Source organism: Sminthopsis crassicaudata, chromosome 2 (assembly GCF_048593235.1).
Source record: "Sminthopsis crassicaudata isolate SCR6 chromosome 2, ASM4859323v1, whole genome shotgun sequence".
NCBI classification, from domain to species: domain Eukaryota; kingdom Metazoa; phylum Chordata; class Mammalia; order Dasyuromorphia; family Dasyuridae; genus Sminthopsis; species Sminthopsis crassicaudata.
In genome coordinates, this window is record NC_133618.1 from 245562371 (window position 1) to 245579466 (window position 17096).

The window sequence follows — 17096 nt, forward strand, 5'->3', positions numbered from 1 at the left end:
GGAGCCAATAGAAGCAAAACAAAAAGAACTGAGGTGCTGTGCTTCCTGTGGTCAACTGAGGCTTCTATGCCAATTCAGTTCTTCAACATTTCATGTTCCTGTCCTTTGCACTAGCCTCAGCTCAGTCTTTGTCTTTAAGTTACCTATTCTGGCTTCCATATTCTACATTTATGTTTTAACCACCTAAATTTGTTTTTGAATTCTCTGGGCCTCTATTCTGGTCATCTCAGAGAACTCACATTTTCCTCATCAGAATTCTTTTGCTCTGCAGTTTCAAAATTTCATTCCTAACACCTTTTAGGACAATTTCTTTTTGCAGAATTTTATAAGATTCTATTTATCCTTCCTCTTAGATCTTATGAAATGTTCTTCCCACTTTTAGTGTAAAATGTTTAAGACATGGTTTGTTTTCCTTTCCTCTAAGACTAACTCTGGGAGAGAAGTATCATTACCCCCCAAGATTATTACTATTATAATTCCACCCTTGCAACCAATTCCTTCCTGTTATGTTAGTGAGAATTCTCCTTGTTAGTTCAGGATGAAATTATCATTAAGTCACGAAATTATTAGTTGCTTTACCTTCAATAAAGTTCCTCATTACTAATATACCTAGTCTCTCTGCTAAGTCTATGTTTTCCCAAACTCCTGTATTGCCTTTTTCAGCTCAAGTGGTCTATAGTATAATAATAAAGTTGTTTTTATTTTTTGTCTTTTATTGATCTGTATTTAAATTATTTCCACTATTCCTTTTCCCATTTCCACCACTTTGTTACTGTATTTCCTCATTGAAATACACCTTATAATATGCAGTTTTTTCTCCTCTCCCTATGTTTTTGATTATCTTGTCTTTTGATTATAGTAACTCATCCAATCATTTTAGTCAGAGTTCTTATCTACCATGGATCTCAGTAATATCTCTGAGTTTAAATTTGCCTCTTATGTTAAAGACCTCTATTCACTTTATTTATTGTCTAAATCTTGTATGCTTTTATGTGATATTTAAGGGCATAACTTTTTAAAACTTTTTTTTTTTTACTGGCTCCTTTCATGGATTTAATCTGCTATCAGGTTCTAGGTATTTTATAGCTATTTTTCCTACTGAAACTACTCTCTATAGCATTTAATAGTAGATAGCATTCATCTGAGGGTATACATATGTTACAGGAAGACTATTACTTCTGGAATGAGAGTTGTTAAGTCCTTTTCAGGGCTTCTTTCTTATTTTGTTATTAATTTGTCACCGAAATTTTACTTGTGGTTCCAAGAAGTTGTGGATGTACATTAGCCACAGACCCCTGTAAAACTATTTTGGCAGATGAACTAAACCAGGCTGAAGGTTTTGTAACTGATGGGGCTCAAACCTTTCAGCAAGTTAGGGGGATGACTACCACAAGCAAGTAAAGGCTTTCTAGTGGAATAGGCAAATATAAACAATGTGTTCCAACTGAACATGAAGACAGTGGAAAAGAGCACCCTGAAGGTGGTTAAATATCAAAGATGCCAAAGTTGTCCATGCAGCCCAATCTATTATCAATCATCTTGATTTCTGTCTTACCACTAAATTCTGATGACTCTGGAAGAGAGAGTTAAGCTGATGATTTCACACAATGATGACTTCTTCCTTCCTTAAATCCATTTTATGTATAAGAAAAAGACATCATCAGGGCCATTTTACTATTTTTACCTACCTCAAAGTCCCATGATGATGGACAAGTGATGAGCCAGTAGTTGCAAATATATTGAACATAGTAGTCATAATCCTGCATATGGGATTGTCATAGGGTTATCTTCTCCCTGGACTGAAGCAGCTTTGGGATTTGATAGCCTGTTGGATGTCTGAGCAGCCTTTTTTTTTTTCCCTAAAGGATTGTACCACTCACCTTTTGGAGTGAGGAAGGGGCTAGAAAAGGTGCCCTAAAAATGATCTGATTTATTTAACTTAAACTTAGCTGCTCACCATAGCAGGCAGAGATAACAGATGAAAACACAAAAAGTATACAAAAGCTTTAACAAAAATGATTCCACTCATCATTGGTATATGGAATAAGTGCATACTTGTGGACAACATAAAATCCATTAAATTTTAAGATTAATGATAGTTCATTCTGAGAGAACTCCTCAGGTGTCACATTCAAATACCTGAGTGAAACAAGGCAGATGAAGGCCAGTTTACTGAAATCAAAGTTGGATACAAGTTATTTTGGAAAGTCTCCAGTGTTCAGAGGTTCTGTGAAGCTGTAATAGATTTTACAATAAAAAATAATCTAGTTAACAAGATTGTCTCTCCAAATTAGTGAATATCAGGCTCATGACAAGACAAATGGTCTAGTAAAGTGCCATCTTCCTACTATGTTGAATTCTGATAAGATCAAAGAAAAATTTTATGACAACTTGATGACCTTAATCATCAGTTTGGTGCAAAATGACAAGCTTGTAATTCTAGGTGACTTTACTGCCAGAACAGGCACAGAATATCAGATATGATAGAGAATCCTTTAGATGAAACATACTGAAGACTCGTGCATCTCATGACCTTGTCACCAGTACTGTTTTCCATTTACGTAAATGCAATAAAATTTCTTGAATGTACCCTTGAAGGAAACACTGGCATTAAAAAAAAGGTATCTTTGCAAGGAGAAAAAAACAGACAATGTGAGAGTGATGAAGACAATGTGTGGCACTGAGTGCTAGTCTGATCTCTCCAAGCTAAATATTTGTATTTAACAAAAGTGGGCAGGCAGCTAGGTGGCACAGTGGATAGAGTACCAGCCCTGAATTCAGGAGGATCTGAGTTCAAATCTGATCTCAGACACTTAACACTTCCTAGCTGTGTGACCCTGGGTAAGTCACTTAACCCCAACTTCCCCCCCCCCAAAAAAAAGTGGGGACTCCTAGGCAAGATGATTACCAGGAAATTTTTTTTTTTTTTCTGAGGCTGGGGTTTGATTTGCCCAGAGTCACACAGCTAGGAAGTGTTAAGTGTCTGAGACCAGATTTGAACTCAGATCCTCCTGAATTCAGGGCTGGTACTCTATCCACTGTGCCACCTAGCTGCCCCTTACCAGGACACTTAATGTCAATAGATTAGAGCCCTTCTTCATGTTTTAATACTTTGTTGCTAACTTGGAGAGTCAATATATGGTTGACAACAATAGATCAGAAAAAAAAGTGAGCAGCTTCCAGAAATTTGACATACAGAACTGCATTCAATCATTTGGGCCAGAACACTCAAAAGACATTGGAATTGCTGAAAAATGACGGGGAAATTCAGAAGCTACTAAATGAAAAACAAGAACTCTACAGGGTCTACCAACAGGATTGTTTGTCCATCTCTAAAAAGGCAGTGTTTAACTTCATCAAAAATATAAAGTGCAAAGGGGCAGCTAGGTGGCGCAGTGGATAGAGCACCAACCTTGAATTCAGGAGGACCTAAGTTCAAATTTTACCTCAGACACTTCCTAGCTATGTGACCCTGGGCAAGTCACTTAACCCCAGCCTCAGGATAAATAAATAAATAAACAAACAAACAAATAAATAAAGTGCAAGAAAAGTTTACAGAAATGCAGGATTTTTGGCTCAGTACGGCTGCAGATGAAATTCGGTTTCATGTTGATAGTAGCAATCCAAAGTACTTTTATGATGCTCTAAAGACTATAGAGCCATATTGGTGATAAAGACATGATCCTGGAGAGATGGGCTGGATAATTCTATAATATTTTCAACAGATCACCATCAACCAATGCTGAAACCACTGACTATATATATCATATTGAAGATAATCCCTTTTTAGCCAAACTTCCAACTGAAAAAGAGATTTTGAATGCAAAGTCTCTCTTATGGCAAAGCATCTGATATTTCAAGTGATATTTACAAGAAAGGGGATCTACTGTTCATATAAAAGCTGATTGAAGTCTTCTGGGTTATATGGCAAGACAAAGTTATCCACCCAGGGGTTCAAAGGATGCCCTCAATGTTCATCTTTATAAAGTAAAAGGGAAAAGGTTGTTCTGTGACAATTATGAGGAGAAGAGGGTGTTAAGGACCATGCCTAGGTGAAGGGGAAGGTCAATTCTCCGAGAGCCTCCACAGCTGTGGATCATAAACTTGAAGGCATTGCAAAGCAGCCTTTATTGACACGAGCATTTCTTGTGTATTGGGAATGAAATAAATTGGAGGCAAGAGGGAAGAGAAGAGAGGTTAGAGAATGCAACTGCCTCTCAGTTTCCTTGTATCATCATCCTCCTCTCACATGATGAGATCCATTCTACAGGTTTGAGTTAGGCCTTCAGCAGCCACTGGCAGGTGGCTCCTGTATCACAAGAGAGTGTCTTTATTTTAGTTATTGCTGGCAAGATTTCTTGCCAGAGTCTTTCTTAATTGATCCTTTTCCTGAAAGATGATCATCTTACTCAAGAATCACTATGACTTAAGAAAGGGTCAGGAATGATCAATATGGTGTTTGTTGCCCCACAACTCAAGCAAAACAGAGATTTGTACATCATATGTTCATCAGTCTGCCTTTTTGATAATGTCAGTTGTGAGGGCTTATGAAAGATCATGGCAAAATCTGGCTGTTTGGAGAAGATCATCAGTTAGTTCCATGATAGGATGCTTGCATATGCTCTGGAGAATGCTCTCACACTTTCCCAGTCACCAATGGAGTAAAGCGAGGCAGTGTGCTTTCTTCCATACTATTTAGTATGTTGTTTTCAGCAATTTTGTCAGATGCCGCCAATGAGGCATCTGACAAGGTCGGCTACCACCCTGATAGTACTTGAAAATGTTACAAGCTAAGATGAAGGTGGATTGCTGGTATGCATTTTTTTGTTTGTTGTTAATTGTGCACTCAATTTAGCCTCTGAGGCTTAGATGTAACAAAATATGGATTGATTCTTTGCTGCTTATGCTAATTTTGGCCTATTAACACTAAGAAAGAAGAGCTTCTCTACCAACCATCCCTAATTATTAGTTACAAAAAATAGACACATTTTGAATGCTGTGGATAAATTCACTTATCTTGGCAGTATATTTTTCAGGAATGTACACATAGATGATGCAGTTGACACATGTATTGCCAGAGTGAGCTCAGTGTTGGAAGGCTCCAAAGGAAAGTGTAAGAAAGAGTATTAGGCTACCTACCAAACTGAAGATGTATGAGCGCTATTGTGGTCAGTTCAATGTTGTATGCATGTGAAACTTGGACAGTATATAAGCACTATGCCAGGAAACTGAATTGCTTCAATTTGAATTGTCTTAGGAATATTTATTTTAAAGATCACCTAGCAAAAATATTCTTAAAGAGGACCTAGCAAGATATAGTACCAGATAGTGAGGTCCTTTCTGGAGGTGAACTGCCAAATATTCAAACCCTACTGCAGAGAGAGCAATTCTGATGGACTGGCCACACTGTTCAAATGCCAAACACATATTGCATAAAATATTATTTTTCAGAGAACTCACACAAGGCAAATACTCACATGGAAGTCAGAAGAAGGGATACAAAGACATTCTAAAAGGTCCCTAAAGAACTCTGGAATCAATTATAAGATATGGAAGACATGGGGATAGGACCATCCAGCATGGTATGCCAGCATCAAAAAAGACACTGGCTAATGTAGACTTGCAGTGGGGCTCAAAAAAAGTGTGAGATTCACAAATTTAGAAACATCTCCATTTCAAATGTTCATATGGACTATTTGTGCCTGACTTGTGCTAGGGTACCTTATAAGCTCATATTGATATGATCAGCCAGTTGATACTCTATATTAACTCTAATCACATAAGACAACAACCTATCATTTATATGACACATGAACACTTTTGGAGCACTTTATATACATTAACTTATTTGATCTTCACAATTCTGGGAGGTGAATGTATTATCCCATTTATGGACAAGGAAACTGAGGCTGGGTGAGGTTAACTTGGTCAAGAATACAAAACTACTAAGTGTCAGATTAAGAGACAGGATTTGAACTCAAATCTTCCTGACTCAAGTTCAGAAATGCTATTTACTGCTATATCACATAACTTCTATACCTGGCCTGGTGAATTTCCTAGGCCCTCTTTTATACTTTTCATTTTAAAGGTTTGCAAGGTACCAGATGAAAGACCATTTTTGTCAGTCTTTGCTAGAAGCACTTCCTCCCTAGCCAAGAGTAGTCATCCTTATATTTTAAGCTTGTCTAGAAATCCAAAGCCCCTTTATCAGATCCATCTTTGAAATTGGGTATTAACTTCCTCAATTAGTTTTTTCTTTTTTGTATATTTTACTTTCAACAATTATTTTTGCTCATGACTTTTTAAGTTTTGGCAGTGTTATGTTCCTTCTGATCATTCCAATGAACCCTATGTAACCTACCCACAAATAGGTAGCAGTCAGGTCTTGGAAGATTTTCACTTATGTCTTACGTGGTTGCTTTTGTTATCAGGTCAATAAATAGTTCCTTTCCCAAATCTGTCTTTCTCTTCAAGATTCCTTGTTTGCATTTGCAGCTGTGATTAAAGCACCATCTTTGTCCTTAAAGTCTTCATTTTTTTGCTCAAGACTTCACAATCCTTAGCCTTCTAAGTTCTTTCTAGAAATTTCATTATTTGTGCCCAGTTGAATCATCAGAAGTCATCAGGGTTGGGAAGTCTTAAAAGGTCTGTCGAGTCTTAGATATATGCCCTAGAAAGACAGAAGATTTCTACTCTTTATACCAGTTCTGGCATTGTTACTGATTTGCTTAGTAATGTTGGGCAAGTTCTATCTAACTTCACTGGCTTTGGCTCTTTCCTCTGTAAAAGGAGAGGAACTGAACTAGATGATACCTAAGATTCTTTGCTGATTTTAAAATTCTATGACTCTAAAATCATTCCCTACAATGAATTACATGCACAAACTGTTTTGTTATGTGGGATTTATGTAAAGCATGGCAGGTCTTCCCAATAATATCATCTTTGATATATTAGTCTGATTAGAATTATATAGCATATGATCTCTGACTCATTTATCTACAAAATGAGGATGTTAATAGCATCTTTCTCCCAAAATTGTTGTGAAGATACAAGAAGAAAGATAACATTTGCCAAGTGCTTTGTGAATCCTTTAAAACAAGATGTAAATGATAACTTTTATGATCTTGACAGGTGCTATAGTGAATAGAATATTGGAATTGGAGCAAGCAAGACCTGATGTCTAATTCTCCCTCAGTTAGCTATGTGATCCTGTGCAAGTTATTTAACCTCTCCGTGCTTCAGCTTCCTCCTCTATAAAATGGGAAGAATAATAATATCTACTTTACTGGATTGTTGGGGGTATTAATGAAATAACATATGTAAAGTTATATGCAAATCCTAAATCACTATATAAAGTATAGTTTTTATTAATGCCATTTACTATTAAAAGAATGGCATACAAATAAAAAAATAAAAGCACATCCTACTATTATTACTTATAATTACTATTTAATAAGTAATGGTATATGAATAGAAAGCAGAAAAGCACATCCTACTTAAATATACTCTGACAGATCTATAGAACAAATCTAATAGTAATTGTTTGAATTATTATATATAAAAATTGCAGGATAACTAAATATAATTTAAACAAAATTCACTTTGTGACTACATGTGACTAGTATTACATATGCAATAATCATTTTAGAGCTTGATATTTGTTTAGATGAACATTTATTTAATAGTGATTACCAATTTGGATAAGAGATTAATTTGTTAAGTTTTTTTTCTCAAGGATAACACTAATTTAGCTACTAAGAAGGTGCCTAACGAAGGAATATATCCTCAGACAAAAACATCACACATTCTAAGGGAAGAAATTATGAATGGAATTCATTACTGTTCCCTTTAAAATTCCCCTTTTTGCGGGGAGTGACAGTGAGATAGTTAGAGGTAAGTGACTTGCACAAGTTCACACAGCTAGTTAAGTGTCAAGTATCTGAAGCCAAATTTGAATTCTTCTAAACTTCTTCCTAACTCAACCTATTTTTCCTCCTCCTTAGTTTATAACCCTGGAGTCATCCTCAAATTTTTATTCTAATTGTCATGTCTTATCAGATTTGCTTTCACAACATTTCTCAACATTTCACACATATCACAACCAACCTAGTTCATGTTCTAATCATATCTTTCCAGAATGGTTGCATTAGCCTCATAATTTATTTCCTGCCCCTTTCTAATCACATATCCACAAATAAGTGATCAAGGCGGTATTGCTAAAGTGCAAGTCTATGTCACTTCCTTGCTTAAAAGAAAAAAAAAACAACTATAGTTATTAACTATAGTTGTTCCCCATTGCTCTTGGATAAATACAAATTCCTTCATTTGGCATTTAAATCCTTTCACTATACACACACATACACATATACATATCCAAATTGATTTCTCTTTTGTGATACATTTTTTGACCATAGCAATTTATGAAATGATACGCTAAGAAAGGAGGTTGCAGGGTTGCAATTTGTATGTTTGACAGATCTATACATGATATAAAATCATGGGTCTTTTAAGGCATTCACATATCAAAATAAAGAAAATCTGTGTTTCAGTGTTTATAAAACTGTGAATTTATATTATTCTTTAATGTAAAGCACTTTCAATAGATTCTACTTCTAAAGCTTTTTAAAACAAAATGATGAAATTTTTTACTTTTAAACAATGGTTTAACCAGTTTCCATTGTTCAGAAATGAAGTCCAGAGAGAAGACTATGGAAAATGAGTGTAGACGACAACATAGAATTTTCACTTTTTCTGTTATTGTTTGCTTGAGTTTTTGTTTTTATCCCTCAGGTTTTTTTTTCTTTCTTTCTAGATCAGATTTTTCTTGAGTACCAAGATAACTGTATAAATATGTACATACATATTGGATTTAACATATATTTTAACACATTTAACATGTATTGGAGTACCTGCCATCTAGAGGAAGGGGTGGAAGAAGGGGAAAATTTGGAACAGAAGGTTTTGCAAGGGTCAATATTGAAAAATTACATGCAATATGTTTTGTAAATAAAAACTATAATAATAAAAAAAATAAGCAAACCACAACGGTTTGAGAAATGGAATATCCTGATAATCAGTATTTATCCTTAATAAACTTCCCAAGAAGTTCGGCATTTGTTTATCACTTTTCTTTTATGTAATGAGTGTTTGACCTAGTTACAATTCTAGTTAAATATAATATGAAGACAAATACTGACATTGCACAGAATTTGACTTTCACATTAGGTTATTGTATCAATCCCAGATTATTTTTGAGAACAAAGTAATTCTTACCATATAATGTATATAGATGCAAAAATGCTAAGTCCCAGCACTCCTTTCTTTCTACTCGGATACTTATGAGGACATATGATCAACTCTATGAGAAGTAATGGCAATATAGTTGTATGCTGAAAATAAAAATTAATTATTAAGTATAGAAATATAAATCTAAAACCAATGATCATATATAATATGCTATTACTGCTTTAAAAACTTACCACTTTACAAATATTTTTCTCTGAAAAAATATATTTAATAAAAAAGCAACTCTAAGAATATGTTTTAGTCCATTATCTTATAAATTCTAGGCTTTAAATGAGGTTCATGAGCTTGTTTTGAAATATTTTGATAATTTGTTTTATTATAATTGATTTCCTTTGTAATCCTATGTATTAAATTATATGCATTGAAAAAAGTTATCAACTGAACCTAGTCTATGTAAATCTAAATACTCTGCTTTAAGCAATAGGTTTACATTATTATTTACCAATTATTCTTCTCTTGCAGCTGATATTGGTTTGCATTTGATCTTTAGATATGACACAGGGACAATAAAACAGACCTATATAACACTTTCCTTTTAAAAAGGGCTATTTCAGGAATCTATTTATATTTACTATTAAAACTTCCTCACAAGTACTACCTTATTCAACACTGGGTTTATTTTTATTTTGGTGGCAAAAAAAAAAAAATTCTAGCAGTGCCTGGACATAGTGGGCTATCAATAAATGTTTATTGATAACTGACTAGACTGGTCTTTAAATTATAATTAAGCTATCTCCCCCCAAGTCAATTCAGTTATAATTTTTTTTATAAATGACATTAATAAGGGAAATATTTTTCTAATTTCACCTTGTATTACATTTTCTAGTGCTTATAATACATAACATTATTGCTTAAAAACAAAAAAAATTAACAAAAGCAGTCATGTAAATTAGCTTATTTTTTTCATGAAAGAAAATGAAGCTAAGAATAAATTGCATATCCTTTAGATTGGTTTTTAGTCTCATGGACCTGCTTTGTAGTCTGTTGAAACCTATGGACAATGTTTTTAAAATGCATAAAATACATAGAAATACAAAGGAAAGCAATTTTGATGAAGCAGAGTTATAAAAAGGTTAAAAAAAGCTCAGCAATAGTAGATTAAGAACTTTTGTTTTAGATGATAAGGTATCAAATGAAAATAGAATACCCTATCAAGATTCTGAGAAAATACTACTACTTACTATGAAATGATTGATCCAACTTGGAGAGGTTCCATCTAATTCTCGGTTAAATATAAATTTTCTGTCAAAGGCATAGAGGATCCAGAAGGTAAAAACTACAAACTAAAATAAAAGTGTTATAAAAATGTGATAATTCTTTCAGGTAAATTTATAATTTATCACCTTCCAAGATCCAAATCTACTAAAGGGAAGGAAATAGAATTATGGTTGTTTTTTGGCATGTCTTCAGATAAAATGCTTGTAATACACAAGTAATTCTGCAAATAATCACCACTGACGTCACTAACCTTGGGGTGTAAATCATATGATCACAGATGAAGAATTGGAAGGGTCCATAGAGATCATCTAGTCTAGCTCCCTCATTTTATAGATTACATTTTATACATAAGCAAATTGAGATTCAGACAGGTCAAGTGTCTAAACTGAAGTTAAACAGGTAAGGGGATAAAGCCAGGATTTGAACCCAGACTGTATGATTCCAAATCCAGAATTCTTTTTAATACACCATAATGTTTCTACAAGGTCACTTTGATTAAATCATCTAATCTCCAAGACAGTTTCTTTAGCTTCAAAACAGGAATGATACTACTTAACTTGCCTATTTTGCAAAGTTGTTGTGATGAAATAGAAATATGAAACAAGATATATGGAAGTGCTTTACAAATTATAAAGTTCTCCACTATTTTATTTTTATAACTGAGAAATCCTTTAGAAATTAATGGATCAAAAATATTTCAAAAGAATATACTTACGGTGCCAATGGGAAATACTAGCACTGAGAACATCCAATCTCGAATATTCACTATGTGGACAGGTAGTCCCTTCCTTCTAGTAGGGTTGCATATATAAATTACATCATGAATGACACAGATTACAAATAATACAATTTGAAGACTCTAAAAAAGACACATACATTAGAAAGTAGCTTCAATTTCTTTCTAAAAATAAAAACCAATGATTTTGACTTAAGAATAATTTGGTTAGTTCTTTAAAAAGTCAAGAACTAATTTTTATATTGTTTTATATTCCTTTATGATACTCTTTTCTCAATACATAAGTGTTTTCCAACTCTATTTTTGTCCTATAGTACTACTTACTTACATTCTTAATTTTATATGCTCCTGATTAGTCAGTCAACAAGAATTTTTTAAAAAATTCTTACTATGTGCTAGGTACTGGACTAATCGCTAGGAATACATACATATATATATATATATATCCTTATATATCTATATCTATAATATACCAATTATATTATATAGTAGACTTTTCAAGAACCTCACTTTCTAATAGGATAGGTAAATAACTAGTTATGTGTAAGATTATCTATAGGGTAATCATTTTCCTTCATTTTGCAGTATTTATTCATAGATGCCTGAAATAATTTACAAACACTCTGAAAGCTATACTCCTTTTACATTAAAGTTTTTCCTTTTGATTTGCTTATGTTTATGATCTCTGAGTCTTTTTCCAAGTATTTTTGTTAATTCTAGGCTTTCTTCCCCAATTTTTCTCCTATTGCTCACTTTCTGACTTTCCTGGTTTCCCTGGAGGCTAGGTATCAAAGCATCCCAATCTTTTCCCATTCGAGGCAATTCATGGTTCTGATCCAAGTGATTTTGAACTTTCTTTCCCTTATTGAAAATCTGACAAGTATTTCTTGCTCTTCTAATTTGTTTATAGTATCACTCTTTAAGTCTAAATCATGAACCCATTTTGATCTTATCTTGGTGGGTTTATTTTATATCCTGCAACTTTGTTAAAGTTGTTAATTGTTTCAAGTAGTTTGTGTAGGATTCTCTAAATATATTATCATATCTGTAGAGTGACAATTTCATTTCCTTATTACCTACTCTAATTCCTTTCATTTCTGTTTTTTCTTTTATTGCTAAACCTAACATTCAATAACAGTATAGAAAATGAACATTCTTGTTTCATCCCTAATCTTCCCTATTACTTTAGAGGGCATTGCCATCATTCTAGGGATCCAGATTTACAACTTCAGGGTCACCTTTTTTTTTTTTTTTTTTCATTCTTCTATATCCCACATATACAATCAGTTGTCTTTTATTATCAACTTAACCTCCATAACATTAATACCAAATTTTTATTTGCTATTCATAGGTCACTACCCTAGTTCAAACCCAAACCAATGACTTCTCTCGACTATTGAAATAGTTTTGTTTTTTCAGTCTCAAATCTCTTCATACTCCCATTCTTCCTTCACACAACTGCAAATATGATTAAAAAAAATAGCTTATTTTCAAAACACATGCAAAAAGAGTTTTCAACATTCACCCTTGTGTTCCAGATTTTTCTCCCTCCCTTCCCCCACTCTCTCCCCTAGAAAGCAAATAATCCAATATATGTTAAACAGGTACAGTTCTTTTATACACATTTCCATAATGTGATTTTCTTAAAGCACCTATCTAACCATCTCATTCTCTACTCAATAAAATCAAGTGGTTTGCTTTAAGTGCAAGGATTTAAATATAAACTCATTTTCTTGGCAAGTAAAGCATTTTACAGCCTGGGTCTTATCTATATTTTCTTCCATTTTATGCATGATTCCCCTTCCTGTACTTTGTAGCCCATCCAAATTAGCCTTCTTGCTATTCTTCACACTTGATACTTTATTCCCAAATCTATGCGCTTTTTTTGAATGTCTCCCATGCTTATAACGTACTCCCCCGGAATTACTGCCTTTTAGAATACCTAGTTTCCTCCAAAATTCAGTTCATATACCACTTTTAAAGAAGCCTCTTCTCCGTTCTCCAGCTGTTTGTGCCTTCTCTCTGAAATTATCTTGTATTTGTTTTGTATATATTAATATTCTGTATGTCTACATATCAATAGAATATAAGCTCCTTGATAGTAAGAAATATTTAATTTTTATCTTTTTATTTCCAGCACAAATAAATGCCTTACTAATTGGAGATGAAATTTAACAATTACAAACACTCCCACAATTTCACAAGTAAAATACGGGAGAGAAATCATTAGGCAGCCATTTGTTTGAAAAAGATCTTGGAGTCTTAGAGGACCAAAATTCTTATTAATCAGATGTGATTAATGTGATCATAAACTGCATTAAGAAAAGCATACTTTTCAAAAATAAGGAACTGACAGACCCATTGTTCTCTCCTCTCATCTGATCTCATAGGGAGTATTATTTCACTTTTGGTTGCTATGGTTTAAAAAGGAATGGCATTGATAAGCTAGAGCATCCAGAGAGAGGCAAGGAAAGTGAAAGCGTTTAAGTCCATCACATATGACAATCACTTGATCAAACTGAATATATTTATCCAGGAAAATAGATATGATAGCAGTCTTCAAATATTTGAAAGTGATCATGTTAAGAAAGGATTTAACTTTTCTGTTTGTTCTAGAAGTTTGACTAGAAGTGATGGGTGGCAGTTAACAAAAAGCAAATTTAGGTCTGTTGTCAGTAAAAATTCCTTAACAATTAATTCTGTCCAAAAGTTGAATAGCTAGGTTTGAAAGGTTGTGGGTCCCTGCCCTTGAAGGATTTTAAGCAGAGGTTAGATAATCATTTGTTGGGCTTGCCAAAAAAAACATTTTATGGAGAACTCACATGGCATGCATTCACAAAAAGTGATTCAAAGTATCACTTAAGATAGATAAAATCAATTGTATGACAGGGCTGACAATGGCACAGGACCCCCCAGCAACGCGTGCCCTCATCAGTGAAGATGCTGTGCTATGTGAGCAGTACAAAACTGAATTAGGCCAAAGGAAATGCAAGACGTAAAAAATTAGAGAAACCACCCCAAATGTTCATATAGCCTATTTATGTCTGACCTATGGCAGACTACTCCAGGCTCATATTGGTCTGATCAGCCATAGTCAGACACATTATAACTCAATCCTAACATAATGATGTCATTTTGGTCCTCTTCAAGAATGAAGGACAATATCTTACAGTAAGAATTCCTTTAGGGGTGTGATTGAACTAGATAACCTCAAAGGCAATTCTCAATTTTTTTTGTGAATATCAATTTGGAAAATTTGTGACCGATGGATTGGAAAGGGCAGAAATTCAATGAAGGGATTAGAAGGCTTCAGTCCTTGTAAGAGGTGATAAAGACCTGAATTAGGATGACTGTAATTGGACAGAGGATGAATGGGAGAGATTTTGTGGAGACAGAATTGCCAATATTTGCCACTAATTGGATATGGGAGGGAGTATGAAGGCACATTTGGAATAGAGAATAACCTGATTTAGCAAAAGAATGGGGTATTCTTTGGACTACAAGGAAGAACTTGTTTATTTTTTATGTCTTATCTCCTCAACTGGAATATGTTTTTAAAATGTCATATACTTTTGTCTAATAACTCTGAACTTCTAGTATCTATAACAGTGCCTTTAGGGCATGTACTTAGTAGGCGTTGGGTTGTAGATGGGAATATTTGTTAAGGGCCTTTGATTCAAGGTACTTGGTTTGAAAAACAAAGCCACTGAAAAACCTGAGTGGCACAATATTAAAATAATTTTTAAAAAAACCCTCTTCTCAGTTGCTGTTTGAAACTTTCTGGTAACCCTGCACTAGGTAATAACAGTTCATATTTATATAGGTTTACAAAATTCTTATAGAGTTCTATACAATGCTATAAAGTAGTACAAAAAGTACTATTTTCCCCATTTCACAGATGAAAAAACTGGACTTCAAAAAAGGCTAAATGGCTTGCCCACGTTACAGTGTTTTGAGAGACACACATTTTCCAGTTTTTGAATTTTTGGGGTCCAACTAACATTAAATGAACCTGTTCTAAATTATAGACCTGAATTATAACAATCAGTATTTTCATGATGTCTTAAGGCAGGGATTCTCAAACTACAGCCTGCAGGCCAGATGCTGTGGCTGAGGACATTTATTCGGCCTGCCGGGTTATGGCAAATGGGCTGAGTGGCAGAGACAGAGTGTGAGCTTTTGTTTTATTATAGTCCGGCCCTCCCACAGTCTGAGGGAGTGAACTGGCCCCTATTTAAAAAGTTTGAGGGCCGCTGCCTTAAGGTATGCAAGGTTTTATTTACAGGCTTTTATCTGATCCTTACAACTCTGTAGTGTAAGTGTATTAACATCTCTATTTTACAGATGACAAAATTGTGACCAAAAGAGCTTAAGGGGCTTGCCCAGGACCAGCAGCTACTAAGCTATGTGTAAGAGATTGAAACGAGCTGGGTTTGGATCCCTTGGAGGGAAGTCCAGAACTCTACTGGGGCAGAGGAGAGCAGCAAATCCACTAGCGCTGGAGGCTATTTCACAGAGTCTGAGGAAAGATAAAAGTCCTAAAACACGAAGGAGAAGTTTAGCCAGCTCGGACCGGAGCGTTTCCAGTGTAGGAGAACAGTTAGGGATGACGTTTCAGAGGGCTAAACATCCCCTGTGACTTGGGAGCGGGCCTCTCAGAGCCAGCGGGTGGAACTTCTTCAGACACGCTGTTGTTTAGCAGGTGGGGAAGCTGAGGCCCGGAGAGGTGGTTTTTTTGTTTGTTTTTTTACTTGCCCTGGGTGTTCCCTCGCTTGAGGGTAGTGGGATCAGAGCGGGGCTGGCCGGAGGTGGGACTTCCCACCCAAGCTCCCGCTCCCCTTCCACGGCCAGTGTTTCCCTAGTTTAGGGGAAGCCCCCTACTCCAGTGGGAGGGAGAGGCGGGCCATGGGGCTGGTTTATTTTTCCTATTGGCCTTTATTTTCTTTGAATCCCCAGCCTTGCAGGACGTAGCTACTTTAATCCTCCCTCGCCGAGCTAAACATAAGGCCTGAGTTCCGAGCTAAACATAAGGCCTTCAAAGTACTGAGAGGGACCGCGGCGGCTGGGGAGGTAAAGAACGGCTTCGGCCGCAAGGGTTAACCCGGGACCCCGGCGTCCCAAACCTGGTTGAGAAAAGTCAGGTACTTCCAGGGGCCTCCGAAGGTTCTTTTCATCTCCAGGTAAGGGCCGCTCGCCACCCCCACATTCTGGGTGACCACGAAGACCGACCAGAACAGACACACACAGTGCGCCACCATCAGGGCTCGGCCGGTGGAAAGCGGCTCCATGGTCTTCGCCCCGAAGATGCTCCCGGGCGACCGTTTGCTTTCCCGCGCCGCCCTCGTGCCTCTTCGCCCCGCCCCTCACGCCTCGTGCCGCTTGCTCCGCCCCCTCTGGTTCCCCGCTTTCCTCGGCTTAGGACAGGGAGGGGCGTCTTAGAATGCTCTGTATGGTGGGACACGTGCGTCCGCGCAGGTGTGGGCTCTAGGAGAAGCTATCAGCCGAGCTCAAGTAGTGAGGTTAGTGGGGGGCAACTTCCGCGGTGTCGGGAGGACAGAGAGAAACACGACCCAAAGAACGTCCGCGCTGACTTCGGTCCCTTCCAAAATGGAGTCCGAATGAGTCAGCCCGGATCGGTCAGAATTAGGCGCCTACTGTGTGCCAGAAGCTGTGCTAATCTCTGGGGATAGAAAAGGAAGCAAAAAGGAAGCCCCTGCCCTCGAGGAGCGTACGGTCAGATAGGGGAAAGTACCTGGGCATTAAATGAACTGAGTAAGAGATAAATAGAGAACTACCCACCCAGGGAAGGCACTAGAACCGAGAGAAGGGGCGCGGA

The 17096-nt window shown here is 36.0% G+C and overlaps 1 protein-coding gene across 1 annotated transcript in view; it reads right to left on the reverse strand.

Annotated features, from left to right (window-relative positions):
- The window catches only part of LOC141555660 (androgen-induced gene 1 protein-like), a 28441-nt gene extending 11818 nt beyond the window's left edge, over window positions 1-16623 (reverse strand). The window contains exons 1-4 of the mRNA XM_074288710.1: window positions 16384-16623; window positions 11240-11383; window positions 10488-10589; window positions 9274-9389 (exon numbers count right to left, since the gene is read on the reverse strand). Coding sequence (XP_074144811.1) covers window positions 9274-9389; window positions 10488-10589; window positions 11240-11383; window positions 16384-16548 — 527 coding nt within the window. The 5' untranslated portion in view covers window positions 16549-16623. The remainder of the gene's footprint in view (window positions 1-9273; window positions 9390-10487; window positions 10590-11239; window positions 11384-16383) is intronic.
- Window positions 16624-17096: the final 473 nt, after the last annotated feature.